Below are 24,847 nucleotides of genomic sequence, written 5' to 3' on the forward strand. Positions count from 1 at the left end.
CTTCCTCTGAGATCTTTGAACAAAGGTTGGGTGGTCATTTTTCAAGGGTGTTTTCGCTGTATATTTCTGCATGGCAAAGGGTTAGAGTTAGGGATGTTATCAGACAAGGGAAATTGGACGTATAATCCGATGGCAATCTGAACACAATCATGGGGTTTAACGTTATTGCGTGATAGACTTCCACACGCAATTTCGGGCAATGGGAAATCAGTCTGAACGCAATCATGGGGTTTAATGTTATTGCATGAGAGGTGATCACATGCAATTTCGGGCAATGGCAAGCTATTTTCGGGCAATGGGAAGTCAGTTCAAATGCAATTCGAATTCACATGAATGCGTTCTGGCCCCACTTTCTTTTCATTTGAAATTAAGAGACATTCCTCCCGTGTGATAAACTCATAGGTGACCCTAGCAATCCCTTCCAGTTCTCTGCTTCTATCATTCTACTTAGCCCTATCAGTTCTTTACACAATGTTCCTTCTTACTCTCTCTCTCTTTCAAGACCAACCCCATCTTCTCCCCATCTTCTCCTGTTCAGTTCTGACCTCCAAGCGTGCCTCCTTCACACACGGCGTAGTTTGCAACAACACACTTTCTTCCTCTGAACGGAAATGCATCTCTGTCCTTCTATCCAAACCCTTACGGCAGGGAATTCCCTCCTCAATATGGCATCCCTTCAAGTGTTTAAACAGGGCTATCCTATCACCTCTTAGCCTTCTCTTCTCCAGGCTAAACACCCCCAGCTCCCTCAGTCCTTCCTCATAGGGCTTCATGGTTTCCAGGCCCTTCACCATTTTAGCCGCCCTCCTTTGGACACATGGCTCCAGTTTGTATAGGTTGACTTGGAGGTCCCTCATTCACTGGGTCAAACATGACTTGATGGCAGTTGGAGACTGCATCCACACTGGAGAAATAACCCGCTTTGGCACCGCTTTAGCTGCCCCGCCTCAGCGCCAGGGAATCCTGGGAAAGGCAGAGCTCTGCAACAGAGAGAGAAGAAGGATCAATGCCTCATAAAACTACACTCCCCAGGATTCCCCAGCATTGAGCTAATGCAGTTAAAGCGGTGCCAAAGCGGGATAAGTTCCTGCAATGAGAGATTCTTCTCTCTCTCTCCTTCTCCTCCTCCTCGCCCCCTCCCTCCATTTTATCTGGGCCTGGTCACGTGATGAGGAGGGTGGAGCTAAGTAGGAAGATTGTCGGGGCGGAGATTCATTGGAGGTCGTAACCTTTTAGGGGAGCTGCGTCGGAAGGGAGAGTCGTCAGGGGGCGGGGCTTTGTAAGGGGCGGAGCTAACTCGGGGCGGAGCTTTGTAAAAGGTGGTAGCTTTTGGGGGAGATGTGTCTAGGGGCCGTCGGGGCGGAGCTTTTTAAAGGGGCGGAGCTGCGTCAGAGGCGGAGCTCCCTGCGTCAGGGGCGGGGATTTTTAAAAGAGGAGCTGCGTCGGGGCGGAGCTAATTTGGGGCGGAGCTCTTAGGGGGCGGAGCTTTTTAAAAGGAGAGCTGCGTCGGGGGCGGAGCTGCGTCGGCGTCTTCCCCTCTGCCTTTGCCGCACCAACCCTTGTCCCTTGTTTCTCGCGAGAAGCGGGGGCCCAGCTCTCGCGAGACTCCGGCGCTGCGGTAGAAGGAGCTCCTCCGCGGCTGCTCTGAGGAGAACGAAGGAGGAGACGGAGGCGTAAGAAGAGCGCGGGTCCCGGCGGCGCCCCCTCCCTGCTCCCCTCGTCTCTCTGCGCCTCTCTCTCCCCTTCCTCTCCTCCTTCCTCCGCCCAGGATGCTGCTGCTGCTGCTGCTGAGGCGGCGGTGGGCTACCGGCCCTCTCCCCGCGGCCTTCTCGCTGCTCTTGGCCACCGCGGGGAGCCTGCTCCCGACGCCGAGCGCCGCGCAGAACGGTGAGCGGAAGGCGCTTTGGGGGGGCGGTGATTGACAGGGAAAGGGGCGGGGCTTAGCCCTGAAGAGGGAGGGGCGTTGGAGAAGGGTCTCTTGGGCTTACAAGCGTCCTCCATGCCAGCCTTCTGCCCCCAAATGTCCTCCATTTGCGAGCCAGGGCGACCAAAGCGTCCTCCTTTTCCAGCACCTGTCCTCCATTTCACTCTTCTGCCCTTGAGGAGTTCCCAGATGTCCTCCATTTCCCCAGCCAAGGGGACCAAGCGTCCTCATTTTGTAGCGCCTGTCCTCCATTCTAGCCTTCTGTCCTGGAGGAATTCCCAAATGTCCTCCATTTCTGAGCTAAGATCACCCGACGTCCTCCTTTCCCCGAGACCTGTCCTCCATTTCAGCGTTTTGCCCAGGATGAATGCCCAAATGTCCTCCATTTTTGAGCCAGGGCGACAAAAACCCTCCATTTCCAGCACCTGTCCTCCATTCTAGCCTCTTGTCCAGGAAGAATTCCCAAATGCCCTCCATTTAGAGCCAGAGTGACCCAAGATCCACCTTTTTGCAGGACATGTCCTCCATTTCCACCTTCTCTTCGGGGGCCAATCCCCAAATGCCTTCCATTTCCAGCAGGACTCAGAAGCATGGCTTTCTGTCTCTATGAATGTTTTTAGCTTTGGTTTGATCATGTCCTCCCTGAGGGCATGCTTCTGACTCATGCTCAGAATGGAGGACATTAGGGGATCCCTGCTGGAGAGAAGGAGGACATGTCCTGGAAAAGGAGGACGCGTGGTCACTCTGCTGGGGGACTGTGTTCGAATCCTGACCCATCCAGTCCTCTCTTGGGAGAGTGACCTTGGGCCAGCTGCCTTCATTGCTTGAAGAGGGAAGGACTGGTAGTAATGGAAGGGATGAGGAGGAGGAGGAGGAGCGCTGCAGTGGCTGGAAAGGCGCCGGGTTCAGATTCTGCCTCACTGAATGGTGACCTTGGCACAGTGGCAGTCACTGCCCCGCAATAATAGTCATAGCGTGGTTCTTGTTCGGGTCTTTTGCTTCACCGAATCAACTGGTTAGACTTAAAAGGTGGGGACAACTGGCCCTTGGGATCTGCTAGGGTTTGGTGCCTGGACCCCCACACCCCCAAAAATCTGGATGCTCAAGTCCTGTTATATACAATGGGATAGTAATAATAATACTAATAATAACAACAACATTTGTTTTTATCCCGCTCCTCCTTGCAACACAACCAGGGCGTTTACAAGATTAAAACATGCATTCCCGTTCCTGCAATCCCACCATAGTAAAACGGGGTCCCTTATATAAAATGGCAAAATTGAGGTCTGCATTTCGGCACATATTATATTTGTGGGAGGGTATATTTCCAAGCCAGATGGTTGATAAAACAAAACAACCCCTTGATACAGATGTCTAGATAAGGAGGTCTGATGGCAGAGGGAGGCTTGGGAAACAAGGCGGGGAGAAGTGCTGCAGTGGCTGGAAAACTGGCCTCAGGGAGCCAGGTTCAGGTTCTGGCTCGCTGGGTTGTGGCCTTGGGCTGGCCACCGTCCGTCATAAGTATGATCGTAACTCTAAGTATGCTTAGCCGCACCTTTAACCGTTGTGTTTAAAAATGCCCTTGGATGAGGCGTTCACATACTGCCCTTTATTAAGAGCCATTTAAAAAAATGTATTAAAGCAATACTGAAATACTGGGTTGTTTTTTAGGGCAGTGCCATACCTGGAGTTCGTTGAGGGTACTCAGATGCTGCGCATGGGCTGCCAACTGGTGTGGTTAGAAAATTGGGCTTGGATTTACACAGGGTTTAAGTTACCCCCCCCCCCAAAAAAAAAAAAAAAAAAAAACCACCACCCATTTTGCCACAAAAGCTTTCTGGATGACCTTGGGCCAGTTTTGGTTCCTGCATCCGCAGAAGTCAAATGATACTGATCTACTTTACAGTATTGCTGTGAGGACGGAGGTGGTGGAGGTGGAGGAATAAAAGGTGTACGGTGCCCAGAGTTTCAAAGAAGGGAACGAAAATGTGTTAAGGGGAAATACAGGGATGTGAGTACCAGGTAGGTGGAGGGGGAAGAAGATCTAGGGATGTTCAGACCATCTATAGTTGTAGGTCCAGGGATGTGAAACTAATCTATAGTTATAGATCCAGGGATGTTAAAGCAATCTATAGTTGTAGATCCAGGGATGTTAAAGCAGTCTATAACTGTTAGATCCAGGGATGTTAAAGCAATCTGTAGTTGTAGATCCAGGGATGTTAAAGCAATCTATAGTTATAGATCCAGGGATGTTAAAGCAATCTGTAGTTGTAGATCCAGGGATGTTAAAGCAATCTGGTAGATCCAGGGATGTTAAAGCAATCTATAGTTATAGATCCAGGGATGTTAAAGCAATCTGTAGTTGTAGATCCAGGGATGTTAAAGCAATCTGGTAGATCCAGGGATGTTAAAGCAATCTATAGTTATAGATCCAGGGATGTTAAAGCAATCTATAATTGTTAGATCCAGGGATGTTAAAGCAATCTATAACTGTTGGATCCAGGGATGTTAAAGCAATCTATAGCTGTAGATCCAGGGATGTTAAATCAGTCTATACCAGGGGTAGGCAATCTTTTTGAGCCAAGGGCCGGGTTGCTGTTCCCTCAGACAACTGGGGGGCCAAAGCCAAAAAATAAATAATTAAATAATTTATTTTAAAAATTAAATATATAAATAAACCAGGACAAATGTAGGACAAAATGTTCAAATGGAAGACACTTTTTTTAAAAAAATGGAGGACACACGAAAAAATTTGCTGATTTTTTTAAAAAATGTTAATATAAATGCATGTTTCTGAGGCTTCTATACACAATTGCCCCCCAAAGGCCCCGGCGGCAATCAGCAGCAGGACCAGGCTGGGGCCAGTCCCAAGGCCTCGCCGGGCCGCAGGTTGCCTACCCCTGGTCTATACAGTGGGGCCTTGTTATTCGCTGGGGTTTGGTTCCAAGATCCCTGGTGGATAACAAAATCCATGGATGCTCGAGTCCCGTTAAATATAATGGCATAGCAAAATAGTGTCCATTGTGTCAAATGGCAAAATCAAGGTTTGCTTTTTGGAATTTATACTTTGCGGGGTGGGAGATATTTTCAAGCCGTGGATGCTTGAATCTGTGGATAAGGAGGGGCAACTGTAGTTGCAGATCCAAGGATGTTAAAGCAATCTATAGTTATGTTGCACCAGCTTTTTTAAAAATAGTTGTTGCTTCCCAATATGCTGCCTATAGATAACAAGAGAGGTAAGAATATAGGGAGGGAAGGGCACATTCCTTTCTGTGGAGAAATCCATGCTTGTAATTTTCATCCAATAAGCACCTGATAACCCTCCTGCAGCCTTTGGCTTTCCCCTTTCCTTAGCTCTTATTGCTTTTGAGTCATTTAAATGCAAAATTGGGAAGGCATAGCATTGGTTATCTTTAGCCTGGTCTGTGTTCTAAGACAACAGTGGCCTGTAGCTGCAAGCTTTGGCTACAGCTCTGAGTTCCTCCTTCTTCAATGAACCTCTGAGGGTGTGCTCCTCTGAATAGTGTGTGAGGTTCCTGCAGTAAAAGAACAACACCTCTGTCTGCCTACAACATCTGTTGGACATCTTTAAATGCTTTGTAATGCAGTGGCTTATTTTCCTCCTTTAGCAGCTAAAGAGATGGAAAAACCTGGTAATTTTTCTTTTCAGAGGGTTGCCAGAAGTCTAGCATGAATTTGTATCCATGGCACAATAGTTATGTGCAGATTCAGTAGAACAGACTGAAGGAAGGCAAGGCCAGCATGTCTGTAGAAGCTCCAGACATTCAACAGTTTTTGAGATGTTAGATTGAAGTGGAATGTACTTAGGGGTAGTATCACAATTTAACACCTTGATAAAATGGATGTGTATTTATATTGGTACAGAAATTCAGGATCATGCAGAATAATTTAAAAGATTATACAGTCATCCCCCTGTTTTTGCGTACTTGGGATCCGCGTCCCTCGCTTATACGTGAGTGGCAAATGGAGTGGGATAAAATGGGGTTCCTGCCTGCGGGCGCGCACTGCCATTCAAGCTAATGAGATTTGAATATTGGTGGTTTTTGTTTTTGCGGGGGGTCCAGAACGGATCCCCCACATAAACGGAGTGGCGACTGTAATTCCTTGTGGGTAGAATTCAGAAAGATAGCTGTGTTAGTGTGGAATACCAATATGCAAAGAAATCTTGTATCTGAGGAAGTAAACCAAGTCTGAAAGCTTATACTACAACTTCTTTCACACAGTTAGTCTCAAAAGTGCTACAAGACCTCTTTGCATACTGATAAAATGTCTTGTATTATACAGTATATTTTGGGGTAGTTTCCTGGTGTCAAATAACATCAAGTATACAATGAATTTCTATGTAAATGAGTTTGTTTTGGGAGTTTTGTCTCTGTTCTTAGCAATTTTTGCTTTGTACATCATGTTAGAGGCTTGCTTTAAATTACCAGGGCTAGAAAAACTGAGAGTATCAACAGAAAACATCTGCAGTACCTGAAAATAAATAATTGAAACTCTGAAATAGAGTATAGCATGCCAGATCCAAACTAGACTAAAGTAGCATTCTATAACCACTTAAGCCTCAATTTTGGAAATGGGTATAGAAATGGCCATGATATTCAGTGGGAACTGGTTTCTTACATAACATCTTAACAGTTTGGTTGTTTTCTGCTTCTGTCAGACATGCTGCCTGACAATAAAGTTCTGGACATGTTTTATAATTACCTATTATTTTGAAGCATCCATTGTTTATGACTGTCCTTTTTGCTTAGCTGAAATAAGATGCTCAGTCTTCTTGTATTTGGGTTAAATGATTCATATGCCTCTAGGCTTTGCTATACAGTGATGGTATTGAATCTGTTGAGATGAAATCAAGTATTGTTGTTGCCTGATGCATCTATATCCCTCCTTTTCTCATTATTACAACTCAAGATACCTGACAAACTAATACATATATAGTAAAAAAAACACTCACAAAGGGCTAAACTGGATTTCTGCAAACATTATTTCTGTTCTAGTGAGGTGAGAGCAAGAAAGACAGTATTGTGAAGATGGCATGAGGCTTGAGCAACTGTCATAGTAACATGATTAAAAACATGCACTTTGTGTGACACAAATCTTATACTGTTGGTGTTAAAAGATTATGAAGTGTTCATATTTTTTGCCATTGAGAGCCACAATAGTGTAGTGTTTGACCACTGGACTACAATCTGACCAGGGTTCAATCCCCGCTTAGCCATGGAAATGCACTGGGTGACCTTGTGCAAGATATTCTCTCTCATAATAATAATAATAATAATAATAATAATAATGATGATGATAATTTATTTGTATCCCACCCAATCAACAAGGAATCCGGACGACTAAATCCTCAGAGGAAGGTAAAGGTAACCCTCCTCTGAACAAATTCTGCCAAGAAAACCCCATGATATAGTTGATATAAATCAGAAATGACCTGAAGGCACAAACAAATGGTTATTAGAATAAAAATGTATACTTACACAAGAATGGCTGTATCAGAAGCAGAATTTAGACTGTTTAGTTTTTTCCTACCCCCCCCCCCCAATAGAAATTATGCTGTGATTTTTGCCTCAATAAAAGCTGCCTGTTACAGGCCTTTTGCAATGGATTCTTGATATCACATATGTTAGTGCCATTTAAAATAAAGAACGGTTGGTTATCATGATCCATGTTGTGAAAATGTCTTACAGTGGGCCCTTGATATCCACTGAGATATGGTTCCAGGACCCCCAGTGGACACCAAAATCTGTGGATGCTCAGGTCCCATTATGTACAATGGCAGAGTAAAATGATGTCCATATATAAAATGGCAAAATCAAGGTTTGCCGATTGGAATATTATAAGTATTTTCAATCTGTGGATGCTTGAATCCGTGGATAAAACATCGGTGGATAAGGAGGGCTTGACAGTATTTGGTTTATTTTAACATGCTTTACATGGGACTGCCCCTGAAAGCAATTTGGAAACCACACTTGGCAAAAATGCTGCTACCAGGATCAGCTGTCTGTGATTGTCTAACAGTGATGATGAAATGCATTGGTTGCCTGGTTATTTCTGAGCTGAATTCAAGAAAAAGACCTTGGCTTAAAAGCCCTAAATGATCTGGGGCCCGGATGTCTGAGAAACTCATCTCCTTTTACAGGTCATGCAGTGCATTATAGCATGAGTTAGAGCCTTCTCTGTAATGGCACCCTGTTCTGGAATGCCCTAGTGCCACCTGATATCAGTGTCTCATTCAGACATGTCTGGTTACGCTGGCACATAAGAGTGGTCAATTAATATTACTGAGCCTCTGGTATATACTTGTTTCTTTCTTCTGATATTGTTACTGCTTTGTTAGATGCCTTTTTTATTATGATGTGCTTTATTTTAATATTATTCACATCCTGGAATTTATATGAACTCCAGGGTATAAATAGGTAAAGACTGCAACATAGCAAAAGGAGAATGTATGGAAGTTCCAAGAAAACTTTCATAACCTGCCCTCTCCCCAAACTGAATAGTATTGGAAGGCAGGAAATTTACTAGGGCAGATTGCCAGAAGAGGGAGCTGCCATCCTGCATATAGGTGCCATCTATCCTATCTGGCTGGAGGGCATTTGTTAGGCAAGATAACTTGCTCTTAAGTTTCCATTTGTCCCCTAGGTTATATTGCCAACATTAATGGTACAAGATGGGTTACTGCATATACTTATGAATAAGTCTAGAAATTTTAGTCAAATCAACACAAAAAACTGTGTTGAATTATCCACAAGTCAATATAAAGTAATTTGTACCAAAAGGAACCATCTCTTTCTCTGAGCAGAGTGCAAAAGGTGAGATATTGGTCTTTCCCAGGGGAGAAACCTAAAACTCTCCTCCACAGTGCCTCTTTGGCACTTCTCCTGAAAAGAATGCCAGGAGAATAAATGTGTGCATTTTTTTTTAACCCTCCCATGCCTGGTCACGTCAACACACATCACACAGCCACCATTCACCATAGTTCCCTCCTCACCCATCCAGGCTTTAGAGTGAGCACAGATAGTTATGTCTACCACAATCTTGCAAGTTCTTTGGCATTACTTTCCTTTGTTTCATCCTTTACATCCATCGTTACATCCCCCTAAGTTTTACCCTGGACTTATCCATGGGCCATTTAAAAATCAGTGATTTTTTTTTTTTTTGCCCACAAACCTGTCCTTGACTTATAAATAAGATTGATTTATACATGAGTATACAATTTGTAGAAGCTGCAAACATGGTAATAATAAGCGATTGTAGGAGTTGTAGTCCTAAACTGTGTGGGGGAAGAGAATTCTTCATCCTTGTTCTGAACAACTTCATGAGTGGGTTCACGAAAACCCTCACACTAGACAAATTGAGCTTTCTCATATTCTTTGGCAACAGTTGCATACCTCCTTATGCTGACATAATCTCAGTGAAATGGAAAGGATTATTGGACCCTTTCTATTTCCCATAATTGTGTGCCTGCATAAAATTGCATAACTGTATTGCAGAGGGGCCAGTGTCAGATGCTGAAGTCTGGGGGGGGGGGGGGGAGGTTGTGCCCATGGTGAGCAGTGCTGAAAGATTAGTGTTCATATTTTTGCCTTTGGCAGTCATATTCAAATGATCTTGACTGTAGTCTTATGATTCTAGTTAGAAAATAACCCATTAAATCCTTTATTTTTATCCTTCTTGTACGTAGTTTCCATTAGATTGCACTGATCCAGATAAATGTAAATCGCACCATTTTAGAACTTTGCTAGAATCTTGGAAAGTTAATATTATTACTTAGTGATTAGAATGTATTTGGCAGTTTGGTATGACGAACAATTTGTTCAACTGTTCTGTTCTTAAGATCCAGCATACTTTTTGTTGTTTTAAAAGGCCTCAGTGGAATAAACAGAACGTAGAAACAACGGTTCACTCATTGTTCTTGGATTACTGACACAGCGTTTTAGATCTGTTTGCTATACAATGATAGTGCTTTTAATTAAAAATCAAGCACTTCCCATCATGCTATGTTGAATGGCAGTGAATTGTATAAGCAACTGTCTCTTCTAGGAATCTCTTCAAGATCTGGTGACATCTCTCAAAGAGTTTCCTATTACAGGGAAAAGCAGTAAGATACAGGTTGAGTATCCTTTTTTCCAAAATGCTTGGGATCACAAGTGTTTCAGGGTTTTCAAATTTTGGAATATTTGCATATACAGTACATAATGAGATATCTTGGAGATGGGTCTAAACATGAAATTAATTTGTTTCATAGACACCTTATACACATAGCCTGAAAGTAATTTAATATAATATTTTAAAATACTCAACCTGCAGTACTTACAATTTGTGTAAAAAAAAAAGAATGATGATTGTATTCACTGGTGCTAATGTGACTCTTTCCAAACTGGCTGACTCAGTTCAGATATGATGTCAAACAGCCATGGTGGTTTAGCATGTTGTCAGAGTATGGTTGCTGTAGTATGAAAACTAACAAACTCTAGTTTACAGTTGGTCCCCAAACCAGAATTAACAATGCTTCGTAATGTTGTTCTTTGATGTGATTCTTGAACTCACAAACAACTGTTTATTGCATCACCTCCAGATACATAGAAACTCAGATGTAACTTGCACTGTTATTTAAGCCCCTATATGAAATGTGTGTTAAATATTCCAGGTAAGGAAATCATGCTTTTACACTCTGGTTAGTGCAAACTATGGGCTTAGTATGATGTCTGAAATGAGCCATTATAATTGGGATCTTGCTGTGAAGTGTAAAGAAATCCAGGCAAAATGCCAAGAAAGATAACATATGTACAAAAAGTAAGTATGACAAATATGATGATGAGTAAGAGCTATATTTGTAAAAAGAGAAAGCTCAGTGGACTATAACTGGTCTATAAATATATTTTAGTTTAACAGCACAAATTAAGAAAGGGAATTACTTGGTCTCAGAAGTTGGTGGGAGTGGAAAGGAGCAAGGGTTGCAGGGCATGGAAAGAAGTCATTGAGATGAACATCTAAGAAGCCTTTAACACAAAAGGAGATAGAAGTGACATCTCCAGGATCCAGTTGTTGAAAAGCAACAGTTTTGATAAAAAATAAATCAGAATCTTACAGAAGTATGGAATAATAAATAATAAGTATGGAATGGCATATTTTTCTTCAGAAAACAGTAGGAAGAAAAAATGTGTGTGTATCTTCCGTTGTGGCTTAATGAATGCTTAAAATGGGTTGGCAGTCATCTTTTTTAGTAAATGGTTTATAACATGAGTGGCAAATATATCATTTTCCACCGTCTTCTGGAAAATGAAGATTATTAATCACATTGTTTTAATGTTCCTTTATATGTGATAAACAGGGTATCTTCTCATTCCACTCTTCATGCAACTTAGAATTTTTGTTTCTGGTCACTACTACCTCTTTCAGTTATTTGGGCACATTGTACTGTTGCCAGGTTGACAGCTCCTATGGCCATATTCAGATATTAAACTAACTATTTAGTATGATAAGAATGACCTTAAGTAAGCCTTGGGCTCTGGTACTTGCACATCTCCTGCTCTGCTGCTGTCATGAGATAGACTTCAGAAATTTGGTTCTGTTTTTACATAATCACAGCTTGCATTGTTAACAGAATACCAGCATTGGCTAATGTTATTACACCCATCCCTCCAGATTTGCAGCTTTGACTTTTGCAGATTTGATTATTCATGGATTTTGTTAATATGTTCTCTCTAGGAATATCTAGGTCCTCCAGCGCAACTCTCTGGTCAACTTTAACCAAAAGTCACACTGAAAGACCTAGAGAATCCGAGAGAGAATACTCCACTAGGCATTTGTAGCACCTCCAGTGCAATTCTGTGGTCAGTGTCTGGCAGATGTTGACCACAGAGTTGCTCTGGAGGATGTAGAGATTCCTAGAGAGGTGTTCTTTCAGGTAAAAACATAATGGTTTTGTTATTTGCTGTTGTTCCACGTTCATGGGGGTCCTGTGCCCCTAACCCCAGCAAATATGGAGGGACTAATGTACTTTGTGATCCCATGTCTTTCTGAAGGACATTGTAATATTCTGTAGTTATTATGGGCCAGGCTTGACCCTCCAAACTCAGATGTTTGCTTTCTGCTCTAATTCTGCAAGTAGAAAGCAATTGGATTGCTGGAGGTACCCAGTGACAGGTGAGTCATAGGGCTGAGAGAAAGAAAAGAAGAACAGGAAGAACTGGATGGGTGTGAGGAAGAGAGAACTGGGAAAGAATGTATTGTGAAACTGACCTTCCCAATTCCCAGAATATAGTGCTAGACTTATTACCTTTAAGGAAAAGTTACCTAGACCTGATCTCTTGCCACCACAGAACGAGATATAAAGGAAATGGAGAACTGCAGTTATGGCAATTCTTTCTATACCCTTGGTTTCATGTAGATATCAGCATGTTGGGGACAAGACTGAGCCAGGCATGACAGAGTTTCTCAAAGTTGCCACCACCAGAGGATTGGTGCTACTGCAGAAGAGTCACCTCATGCCAGCAGAACAACCCAGGAAGATTTAGTGGCCAGTGATCTCAACAAAACCCCTCCGAACAAGCATTGCAAAACTACCAGAGGTGCTGTCCAGGTCCAAATATAGATAATGTATTAAATGGGATCTTCGAGGGTTGTTCATACCCTATGATATCCCTGTCTTTTAAAAAAGGTTTTAATCACGTGCCCTGGTGTATATAGGAGGCAAATTTGCCATGTTCCTTAACCCATTTTATGGCCAAGAAAGGTTTTTTTCCCCCTACTTGGAAATAAATCAGAAGTCAGCTTCTAGATTATTGTGTGGATGGGGAAATGGGACTCCTTTGGGCTTAAAATAGCTTGAGAGGGGCATGGCAGAATTGCCCCTCACAATTGCATCTTTATACCATCAGTGGGTTTAGTCTCCATTAGAATTAAAGCTTTGCTTTAGACACATATGTCATAAAGATGTGGTCTTTATTTCTGCTTAGACATACAATTAAGCCTCCTTCCTCAAAGTAAGATTCTGAAATCTGCCTTTTCCAAAGATCTGTTTTTGGCCATTGCAGTAATGTACAAAAACAAACAAACAAACAAACAAACAAAAAAACAGCTATACAGTGCAACACAGACTTCTGAAAAGTTCTGTCTCATAAGGTACACACAATTGTCTTTTTGCAATGGTCAAACTTGTTAGATCGCTGTGACTATGCTTGCAAACTGTGCTTGCCTGACTTCTTAGTTGTGTCATTTTAGTATTGAATTGAAGTAGTAAGATAGTACTTAAGATACATCTACCAGACCTAAATAGTCTAGAGTTTGTAATATTTAAGCTATCCTGCTGTTTATTAGTGAAAAATAAATTGCTCTTTTCTGGTTCTCATCTTAGAAGTCAGGCAAGCACAGTTGGTGATCCATCAAGTCTTATTACTGCTTCTCCTTACCAAACTTACTGTAAAACATTTTTTGCTGTTTTTTATTTCTAAAGATTATGTAATGGTTACATAATACCAGTCAAAATACCGTATCTACTTTAATTCAGTAGGACCTATAGCTAGGTAAGTGTATATAGCATTGCATTCCTGAGTCATATACCCGGCTGACTAAAATTCTGCTTTCTGTGGGTGGCACAGTCCTCTTCCAGCATTTTGCAGTTCTTCTGCATTTCCAGTTCATTTTCTTGAATGTACTTGAATGTACCATATGTGATGTGCACCCATGCAGCTCAATAGCCAGCTATTATTTCTAATCACCCCACCACTAAGTCTTCCAGTACATGCAAAAGAATCCAGACAGGTAATTATTTTATCCTGGGTTCTTGAGAAGCTATGACAGGTTACCTTGGTGGGCCTGCTGTGCAGAGAATTGCAGGTGTATATCAGTTTGGAGATATAGCATAGCTTGTTTTCTGTTGCTCCAGAGAATAGGACCTGGAGTAATGGATTCAAACTAGAGGAAAGGAGATTCCACCTCAGTATTAGGAAGAACTTTCTGACAGTAAGAGCTGTTTGACAGTGGAATACACTCCCTCGGAGTGTGATGGAGTTCTTTTCTTTGGAAGTTTTTATAAACCTCCCCCCCCCCCCCAAAAAAAAAAATCTGTAAATGTTCTGAAATTAACCTTCATTTAGGGACAAACCTGAACGTGCTATAACTTTGTCAATGTAGGCAAACAATTCTCAGTATATGTCAGTATAGTTATGTTTGTTAGTACCAACGCTAAAACTTAAAGAGATGAGAGAGACTGATAAATATGACTAGAACGGAACTCACTTTTTAAAATGTTTCAGCTCCCTGCTATCTAGTAAGGGGTGTATACAGCAGAACCGAATTGCATTAATATTAAGGTTATGCATATTTTAACAGCTTCCGCAGAACTGACTAGGAATGGCTCAGCATGATAGTATAGCCACACAGGCTTGTATTATGTTTCCACAACATTAAAGCTATCCAGTAAGATGATTCCTTTAAGTCACATTATTTATTTATTATGAGCCTTGCTGGATAGAAATTGTGAACCACAATTAGAACGTGAATGCAGGGCTTCATATACTTGTTGAGCTTCTTCTCTGCTGCTTTTATGCCTACTTAAAACTTATTAGTCCTAAACAAATGATTTACATCTTACATTTAGCAACACCTTGGGTGAAGGTTGAATGTTTAATTTATCTTGGTGTAGTGGTAGTCAGAAACTGAATCACAGTTTGTCTTTGAATCTATACAATGTCTACAATGTGGTTATGTTTGACAAGTAAGTAAATGATGTTACAGGAAACTTTCTGCCTTGGGTCCTTCTTAGGAAGAAACTTGGGTTATAAATCAAATAAATAAATAAATATTCATTTGGATTAAAAAATAATTCTGATACTAAGGAAAGAAAAGCATCTGGTTTCAGATTATCTTGGAACACGTTACTCCACATATATAATTCTGATTTTGTGATGTCCATCCAAATACAAATATATATATATATATATATATATATATATAACCCAGAAGCTTTGCCTTCCATTTGTTGGATATTAATGCTTTTCTTGTGATCAAGGTAATGATTGTTAAACTGATTTACCTTGCAGTACACAAGTAATGCACATAAAAAAACCACATGGCTAGTGAACTTTTCCATAGTTCTCAGTAAACCTTTGTCTGTTTTTACATTTCCAGTAGTTACATTGTATTTTATAAATATTTTTCTAAAATTTAAGATACCATGGGAACCTTCCCTTATGTGGGGGATCCATTCTGGATCCACTCCCTGTGTAAGAGGAATTCCACATATGCTCACGTCCCAAGGATCACCACTTTGAGTATCACTAGTTTACCTTGGATCAAACATTGATCAGAACGGAGATTGCAGTCAAGAAATCAGAAGAAGACTAGGAATGGGAAGGGCAGCTGTGAAAGAACGAAACAAGATCCTAAAGTGTAAAGACATACAACTGAGCACTAAAGGCAGGATCATCCAAGCTATGGTATCCCTCATCACCATGTACAGATGTGGGAGCCAGACAGTGAAAAAAGTCAACAGAAAGAAGATAAACTCATTTGAGATGTGGTACTGGAGAAGAGTGCTGAGGATACCATGGATGGCCAAAAAGACAAACAAATGGGTCCTTGAACAGGTAGAGCTTGAACTCTTCCCTGGAAGCAAAGATGTTTAAATTGAGGCTGCCGTACTTTGGCCACACCATGAGAAAGCATGACTCATTGGAAAAGACAATAATGCTAGGAAAGGTTGAAGGCAGTGGAAAGAGGAAGACCACAGCCAGACCCTATTAGGGAGGTCACAGACCTGAATCTACAAGACCTAAACAGAGCAGTGGAGGACAGAGGGTCTTGGAGATATCTCATCTGCAGGGCTGCCATGAGTTGAAGTTGACTCAAGGGCAGCTAACAACAGCAGTTTATGTGACATAAATTACTCCTAGCTGATAACTAGGGCAGTGGAAGCTTCTGTTTTTATACTCTCCAACTCCTTCATAAATGGCAAATGTATTTTAATTTGTAATAACAAATTTATTGTAGTAAAATGGTAGCAACAAGGCATTTCATAGTTTTTTGTGGGTTTTTCGGGCTATGTGGCTATGTTCTAGAAGAGTTTCTTCCTGACGTTTTGCCAGCATCTGTGGCTGGCATCCAGCCACAGATGCTGGCGAAACGTCAGGATGAAACTCTTCTAGAATGTGGCCACGTAACCCGAAAAACCCACAAATAACTATGGATGCCAGCCGTGGAAGCCTTTGACTTCACAAGGCATTTCATCATCACTACGTGAATACTGACTACATAGCTGGATAGAACATAAGATATATTTAATTGAGTTAAATTTCTGAACAAAAAACCTTCCTAATTCTGATGAAAATAAATATGCAACAAACTAGGCATTTAATATTAGAAAGTTTTATTTTGAAATTGGAGTTGGTACATTTCTACTGACTCTTCCGCAAATTTCTTCCAACTCTGACTTGGCAACCCTGCTGGTAACATCCTACAGATTGCAATTGATTGTGTTTTTTCCTATTGCTTGTACATGTAAATCTCTACAGGTGCAGATCAGTTAAGAAAATGCTCTTCTTTTGTTCTATATTAAGGCTACATATTTTTGCAACAATAATGTTAGATGGGTATTTTAATTGCATGCTCATTTGTGAATATGGCCCAAATGTTAAACCTATGGGTCTGCTGAGAAAGTCAGGGGTGAGTAGGTTTGTATAGCCTTAAAGAAATGAAGATGTTAATGATGGCTGAAGGCACTACAAATGGTGGTTTCTGCCAAAGAAAAAAGGTGTTTTATTGTTCATGTTTGGAGTGTCTTGAGAGAGGATTTTCTCCCCAAAGAGATAGCCATGTTAGTCTTTTTCAGCATAGAAAGGAAAAGTAGGAAGAGGAATCTATCAACACCTTTAAGACAAAATCAGTGGTTCTCAAATAGTGGGGCAGGGTCCCTGGGGGCATGAAACTTGGAAACTTTGATCGCTCCTCTTCCCAAATGTTTTATGTGTAAAATTTACACATGTGTTCAGTTAAATATTGAATTTACTGAAATAAAACTTTTCTAATTTGAATCATGTTATTTTTTTGTAAAATGTTAAAATATAAATATGCACAAATGTGCAAATGAAAATACACACATAAACAACATATTTGTATGCTATACTATGTCAAGGGGGAGGGACATGAGACCTGCATGTAGATGTAAAGGGTGGCCCCAAGGGTAAAATGTTTGTGCACCATTGGACTAAATTTAAACTAGCATGAGCTTTTGTGGAATTCAGTTAGTTTCCTTGATGCATCTGAGGAAGTGGATTGAAATCTGCAAAAGGTCATGTAAAATAAATTATTGCTAAGGGTGCTGCTAGATTCCCCCTCCCCTCCTTTTTGTGGGGGAAAGAAAAAGCTTAAACACCTGGAAACCAGTCTCTTCATTTTTTCTGTTACTGGCTTGTTGTGAGGCATGCCTCCCTGCTCCAACTCTGCCTAGCCCCTGCCTCAGCACTGGACAGGACTTTTGTAAAAGCCATATAACTGGAAGAAGCAGTAGCTATAGCATTTTCTACCACAGCAATTTAGTGGTGTATAAATTGTTCTGCATCTCTTTCGCTTGTGCTTTCAAAGGTTTATAATAGGAGTCTGGCTACATCTGGATTAATATCAGAGCTCTATGGTTTTGCTTATCATGGCAAGTATGACAGTACTGTCTGGTAAGCGACAAATACCAGCCTTCCTCCTCCATCTCTAGCTCCAGGTTTGAGATTATCCTTGCAATTTAATGCTGATGGTCATGCCTTCTCTTTGGCTTAAGCATTGGAAGCAAACCTGGGAGCTTTCAGATTGCACATGCAATGCCAAAATACTTGGGATGGCTGAGCAATCATTGGTCAAGTCAATAAAACCTATCAGCCAGTTGTTGTTGTTGTTGTTGTTTTTTGGGGGGGGCGGGTTGGCCCCAGAATTGTGAGCTGGGAAGGATCAGCCATTGTTCCTATTGGGGTAAGGTGCAGGGTTTTTGTGATCACAGATTTTGGCCAGGCTGCGAATGATGGCAAAACACTGTGACACTCTAATTCTGTGTTTAGACCTAGTTAGCTGGGAATATAGGTAGGTGTGAAGCATGGAGGCTGGTTAAATGAGTTGAAAGGGTGACTTGTCCAAAGCTAGCCAGTGAGTTCTATATTTCGATATTTGAACCTGGAGAGATTGTGTGTTGGTGTGTGTAACTCGTTCAGAAATACTACACTGTCACACTGTTCTATAGTTTGCATGTACTGTACTCTGGTACTTGAACGCTCGCTGTTTGACAGTCTTGTTGACCCTATCATATAATAGGGAGTAATCAGGTGGCCTAGAGATGATCAGCGCCTGGTGAGGCATCTAACCTACTCTTAGTGCATTCCCTTACTGTAGTGGCTGTCTGGGAAAGCTGTTTCTTTATTCTCTCTGCCCTTGTTTATCAGTCAGTACTTGAATAAAAATGAGTAGCAGTCTTGGTGCTTAAGGTGACTTGATATAATACACTGGATTTTGTTTTTATTGATTTATGATGTGTTGTTGTTGAAACTGCTTCATATTCCATATAGCAGAAAAATAACAAAGTACTTTCCCCACAAATGTGTAGAATCAAGAATAGGTAATATTGGTTGAAAATGTTAGCTGGTTTCCAGTTTGGGGTGGTGGTGGTGGTGGTGGAAGAGTGGATGACTTATATTGGACTCTCACAAATCTCTTTCTTTGTGGGGTCAGCTACCTAAAGGAATCAGTGTGTGAAAAAAGATTTATATTGCTTTTATTTTTGCCTTCTTTAAGGATGCTGCAACACTGCAGAAATAAAGCAGTTTGACATCTCTTCAGCTGCCATGGCTCAATGCTATGGAATTCTGGGGTTTCTAGCTTTGTGAGATATTTAGCCTTCCTTGTCAAACAGCTCTGCTGCCTCACCAAACTACAAATTCCAGAATTCCATAGCATTGAGTCATGGCAGTTAATGTGGTGTCAAACTGCTTTATTTCTCCAGTGTGGCAACAGCCTTAGATAAGGATATGCTGTATACCAACCAGTTATGACAAGTTTATTGAAAGAAAGTAGTCCAGAGAGCCTAATATTACAGTACAACCGGTTGGTGTGTGTAAATGTGTGGAAAACATTGGAACATGAGAACTTTAATATCTAAACAGTCTCTGTGGAACAATTACTGTTTAATATATATAAACCTCTGCTGAGAGCACTGCACCTTAGAAGTTCTTGCAGTTGTCTGCTGCAGGAAATTTGGGTCACTTGATATATCTGGATTCTCTGCATCATGGACACAGAATAAAATGGTGGCCAACAAAGTATGTCTCTTTCTAATACTACCTTTTAAACCTCAAAAGTTGTAATGCAGGAAAATGTGTTTGCATTTAATTCAATAATTCTTGTTGAAATATAACATGCACCCAACTCTTTGTCCACACCGCCCTTCAGAACTATTATTTAGGCATTTCAAGAGGTGAACAAAACATGCATTACATTTTCCAGCTATGGCCTCTTCAAGCCAATTTCCTATGAAGGATTGTTACAGACTATGTAAAACTCTTAAAGCTAATGGCTTGTATCCCACAACCTAAGCTTTTTGCAAGGTTGCTATCCAAACTAAAGCTCTCTGCAAGCTATAAACACTGTCTTTTCTCTATAAGTCATGCAATAGCTGCTGTCTTAGATGGGCATGTCTCTTTTTCTTTCTTTCTGTAATTCATTTGCTTTCTTTATAAGATCTGTTCTTTTCTGCTGGTCTGTCACTGCATTTCTGCTGCCCCTCCCTCTAGCTGGGTTTGTCAAGTCGCCCATGTCAGAAACTAAACTCACGGGGGACGCCTTTGAGCTGTACTGTGACGTGGTTGGGAACCCCACTCCAGAGATCCAGTGGTGGTATGCTGAAGTCAACCGGGCTGAATCTTTCAAACAGCTATGGGATGGTGCTCGAAAGCGCCGTGTCACCATTAACACTGCCTACGGGGTGAATGGCGTGAGCGTGCTGAGAATTACTCGCCTTACCTTGGAAGACTCTGGGACTTACGAGTGCAGGGCAAGCAACGATCCCAGAAGGAATGACTTGAGGCAAAATCCTGCCATAACGTGGATACGAGCCCAGGCTACCATAAGCGTCCTTCAGAGTGAGTTCAGTACCCTACAGTAGTAGTACTGTAGTATCTAGAGGGAGTCGAGTGACCCTTACCCCTCACCTGTGACCCTTAGTATCACCTACCTATTGTCTTTGTTATGTTTTTTTGGTTTTGAACCCAGATGATTCCTCTAGTTGTGATGCCTTACTGTGTTTGCCACCTTCTTACTGTGTCTCCTCCTTCCTAGGATCAAAGGACTGGGGAGTGTCGGTGGAGTTGACTTGTAGTTCCTCTGTGAAAACAAGCACAGTATTGGATTGTTTGTTCCCTCCCTTTTACTTTTTATACTAGGCTCCTGCTCTCCTAATGCTGGTTTCTTCATGAGTGCCTTTTCAATTTTGCGTTATTCCCTGATCTAACCATTTCTAACCATTCTTTATTTTCTTTCGTTCGAATCTCGTGGAATGCCTTCCTTATTCACATGGTTTTGAGTTCATAGACTTTTGTAGAAAACCTTCCTGTTTGGGTTTTGTTACATGTGAAAGCCTAATTTTTCCCATTTTAGTCAGATACTTGATTGCACAAATGCTTAACAACCATCAGAACTGATTCCCTGGCCACTCTCTAAAAATGAACACCACTGCTTACTTTACACATAGAAATGATAGCCAGGAGCAGCCGCCTTCTAATTCATCTAGCATTCAGTTGAGCATCCCTACATATAAACCTAGATCATAGCTGGTTGCACAGTCTTATAATTTATATTTCACTTGGTTACTAAAGCAGTTTATTGTGTAAATCAGTTTTGCTTTCTCACAAATAATATGCAAGGTAGATTCTTAATTGTCGCATTGTACAGATAGTAGAAACAGAATTGTATTCTATTATAGAGTAACTCTACAACTTCAGACATGATGTTTATGTCTGCACCATTCAGCGTCCATTGAGCTGGCACCTCCCATAACAAATTATATTTCTTGACACAAAAATACGTTGGATTTTTACTTCGAATCAGCATGATTTAGCACAATTTGGAGTTCTTTAAACAAGGATGAAGTGGACATCTTTCAGAGTGCTGCAGTTGTGTATTCCTGCATGGCAGGAGATAGGACTAGAAAACAATTTGCAAAGTAGCATATAAATACAAAAGTGAGCTGAGATTTAGAAGTAAACTATTGAATGTTCTTCATATATATAGTATCAGGCATGGCCATTTTTGCTAAACCATTGTCAAAAACAAGGCTATTCCATTTGAAAAGAGTTTATTCCTATAGCTTACAAGGCTTAGGAAGTGGCTAGTTGCCTGTTCCTAAATATTTGAATCCAGTCTCTACTACAAGGACTACTAGAAAGCAGGGGCCAATAATAAAATGGGATTTGGACAGCTGCTCTAACTCTAACCTTTTCACATTACTGCTCATGTTATCACATACATCTACTGGCATTCTTCTATTTATTTTGAAGGGCATACATATGCTACCTTTCTTCAGCATATTTCCCCCAAACAGTTAACAATTTTAATTCAGTTTTTAATTTTTGAAATTTAATCTTATCCATATCTCTCAGATAGTTCCGGAATCTAAGTTAAGCTATAGAGAAATCCTGTTCCTGTGTTCCTATCACGCAATTCGCATACAGAGATACAACCTGCAAAAGAGCGTTGTCAGTTGACCTCAAAGGACAGGACCATATGTGGAAGTGTTCTCTTTTTGTTTGGTTTCTACTACCTGATCGTTATAGCCTCTGCTTTGTAATTTATTGTATGCAAGCATGTCGGGTACCATGGACTGCTAAAAAGACAAATGAGTCCTAGATCAAATCAAGCCAGAACTCTTCCTAGAAATTAAGATGACTAAACTGAGTCTGTCATACTTCGGCTGCATCATGAGAAGACATGACTCATAAGAAAAGTCAATAATGCCTGGTAAGGTAGAAGGATATAGAAAAATTGGGAAACCACATTACATATGGATGAACGCAGTCGAGGAAGCCATGGCCTGAGTCTGCCGGACCTGAGCAGGGCCATTGATAGTGTGACTTGGAGGTTTCTCATTCATAGGGTTGCCATAAGTCAGAGTCAACTTGATGGCAGTTATCAGCAATGATGCATGACTTGTTTGCTGACAGGATAACTCAATCATAGAAAAACTATAGTCTCAGATTTTCTGTCTTAATATAAAAATGTTCAACAAAAGAAAGTATCTAAAATTGTAACAGGCTGATTTTGTTCAGTATTACAGTTGCTCTGGAAAGAGCATAAATTGTCTTAAAATTTGGTATATCAGCATGTGTATGTTTTTTCTTCTTCTTTTGAACAGGTATGTATGGCAGGGGGAAGAAATGTAAGGGTGGAGAATATAGTAGCCTGTCTGTGCTCGTATGACACAGTAGAGCACTGCCTAAGCAGGTCAAAGAGGGGGGAAAGATTGCCATAGTATCAGCAGAACAATATAGTGTTGAAACGGGGTCCAAGATTGGGTTTTTGTCCAGGCCTTGCACCCCATGGCTTATCATCCTCTCTTTTCTTTCTCACCCTTCCTTAGTGGAAATACCTGTCCTAAATTGCTGTAGGTCCTTTGAGAAACTGAGTCAATAAAAACTAGTAGTTTGATCTACTATCAGTTCTACAGTGTTGTTATGGCATTTTAGTGCATGTCAAAAAGACACATAGGTTTTTTTAAATCCTGGAATTGTATAATATAATCTTTAGTTGTCCATTTGCTGCCTCACAGGTCTTACATGCTTTCACCCCACTGGATGCCTTCTACCTTGAGTTTCCCTGTCCTTGGAAAAATAGTAAAACAATCACTAGGAAAGTAATCCCTGCATCTTCATCGCCCCTATTTAGGCAGACCTGATTGTGTCTTTGGCAAATATTAATAGCGCATTATTTTGCAGATACAGTAGTAACTTGCTTACCAAGTCCCTTTTATATCATGCCTACCCATTTTAGCTTTATTTATTTTTATGCCTGTATAATATGCAAGAATCTTATATGGAAGAAATGAATTTGTAATACTTCGGTGCCAACGACACCGTAAAAACAGGACTGAGAGAAAATCTAGTTGCTAACTTTCTATTCCTGCCCTCCATTCATTGTGAGATTTCATAGTAATCAGGCTGGATTAGAAGAAGTACATTGACTTCACATCATGGTCATGGTCAATATAAAAACTATATCTTCATAGGACCTTTCCTGGACTTCATGAAGAACTGCATTCTTGGGATTTGTTACACTGCTAATTTCTCAATCTAAAGTAAAACTGACTTTAAGTTTTAGTGATGTTCTATGTATACTTATAATTCCAGGACACTAGGAGTATGTACTTAATCTTATTAATTTTATCAGTTATGTAGTTAGTAGTTCATACGTAACAAGACATGCATAAATGTCTTAAATTTGCTTTGTTCTCTATTGCAGTAACTACTGTTTTGTTCTGTTGCAGTAATTTTTCCCCACAAGTTAGCATGTGTATTAAAACAGCATTTACATTAAATGAAACCCTCTTGATCAGAAGTAAATTACAATCACCTTCTGAAATTCTTGTATGTTGATTTTAATGTTCATAGTATGTTTTAAAATTATATGGATTTATGTGTTGTATCAGACACTGGATTGGGAAGCAATGATTTGCTGAAGAGTTTTTAAAAGAAAAGGATTCAAATAGCTTTGCTGTGTGTGTTGAACATAACCCTTTCATGAATAGAGGAACACATTTCATTGCAGGAACGGAGTTGCAATGGATTATAGCATGAACAGAATTTGTGGAAAAGACTGAAACATCCTCAAAATCTTCAGTTGCTGTGATTAAACTTTATTGGGTTTGTTGCTGAAGAAGGGAGAATGGTTATGGGTATCTGTGTGAAAATTAAACCAGCTAGGTATGGAAAATGGTCCAGAAAGGAGAAGGGCATAACCAGGAGTCAATACAAGATTCACGGTGGATATTAAAGTAGTAAAGTTTATTACTATAAGATGGCAGAAATGACAAGTATCAAATGTAAACAACCATCAGAACAGTTTTCTTCCCTTTAGTCAGTACCTCTATCTGAGAATGTTTTTGCAGATTGGTGTTTGTACAACTTCAGACTGTATGAATACATGTATATTTTTAAAACAACACTGATGATATTATAAAACCATCCAGGATAAATAGGCATTCTTTCTGGTAGTACTGAATATTTAAAAAACTGGGTGAATATAAAATGCAGCACAGCTATGAAAAAGAGAGCTTGGTTTATTGTGCATAATTTTCTCTTTTGTTCTATAAAGTAAAATGCCCTTGCTTCCTGCCTCCAAGGATTGTGCAGTAATATGCTCACAGAGAGTATTTCTTCATTTATGCTTTCTGTGTGCCTCATATGGAAACCTCAGCTAACAATGAAGAAGAGCTTTGCTGAACCTATGAGTTAAATCCTAACTTCTTTGCTTCTTCTAGATTTCTTGTATCTGCATGTTTGCCAAAATAGATGGGGCGACGGCTGAAATTTACACTGGGAAAATAAAAAGGGAGGGTGAAGCCCCTCTTCTCCATGGGCTGCACCTTTGATCATTTGCAGCATCTTACATTTAACAGGAGACAGATCGATAAACATTTTGGTAACTGGTTCAGTCTCCCTGATCTCAAACTTCTATGAGGGTTCAAGTGCCCAGCAATGAAAAGAAAGCTATATACATTTCCACTGTCATGTGTATATCAGCCTTGCAAATGTAGTGCAGTGATACCTACAGATAACTTACTATTGAAATGCTTACATATAGTAGGAGTGTGCAAAAGGGGTGGGGTGACCAGGGCTTGTCCTAGAAAACTATTCATATATTATCAGTGCTAGT

At 40.6% G+C, this 24,847-nt stretch overlaps 1 protein-coding gene across 1 annotated transcript in view; it reads left to right on the forward strand.

Moving 5' to 3' along the window:
* Positions 1–1,547: 1,547 nt before the first annotated feature.
* The window catches only part of NPTN (neuroplastin), a 49,971-nt gene continuing 26,671 nt past the window's right edge, over positions 1,548–24,847 (forward strand). The window contains exons 1-2 of the mRNA XM_089538682.1: positions 1,548–1,887; positions 19,717–20,064. Coding sequence (XP_089394808.1) covers positions 1,770–1,887; positions 19,717–20,064 — 466 coding nt within the window. The 5' untranslated portion in view covers positions 1,548–1,769. The remainder of the gene's footprint in view (positions 1,888–19,716; positions 20,065–24,847) is intronic.

This window comes from Sceloporus occidentalis, unplaced genomic scaffold (assembly GCF_023333645.1).
Source record: "Sceloporus occidentalis isolate IW3139 unplaced genomic scaffold, rSceOcc1.0.p SCAF_9, whole genome shotgun sequence".
In the NCBI taxonomy this organism is placed as follows: domain Eukaryota; kingdom Metazoa; phylum Chordata; class Lepidosauria; order Squamata; family Phrynosomatidae; genus Sceloporus; species Sceloporus occidentalis.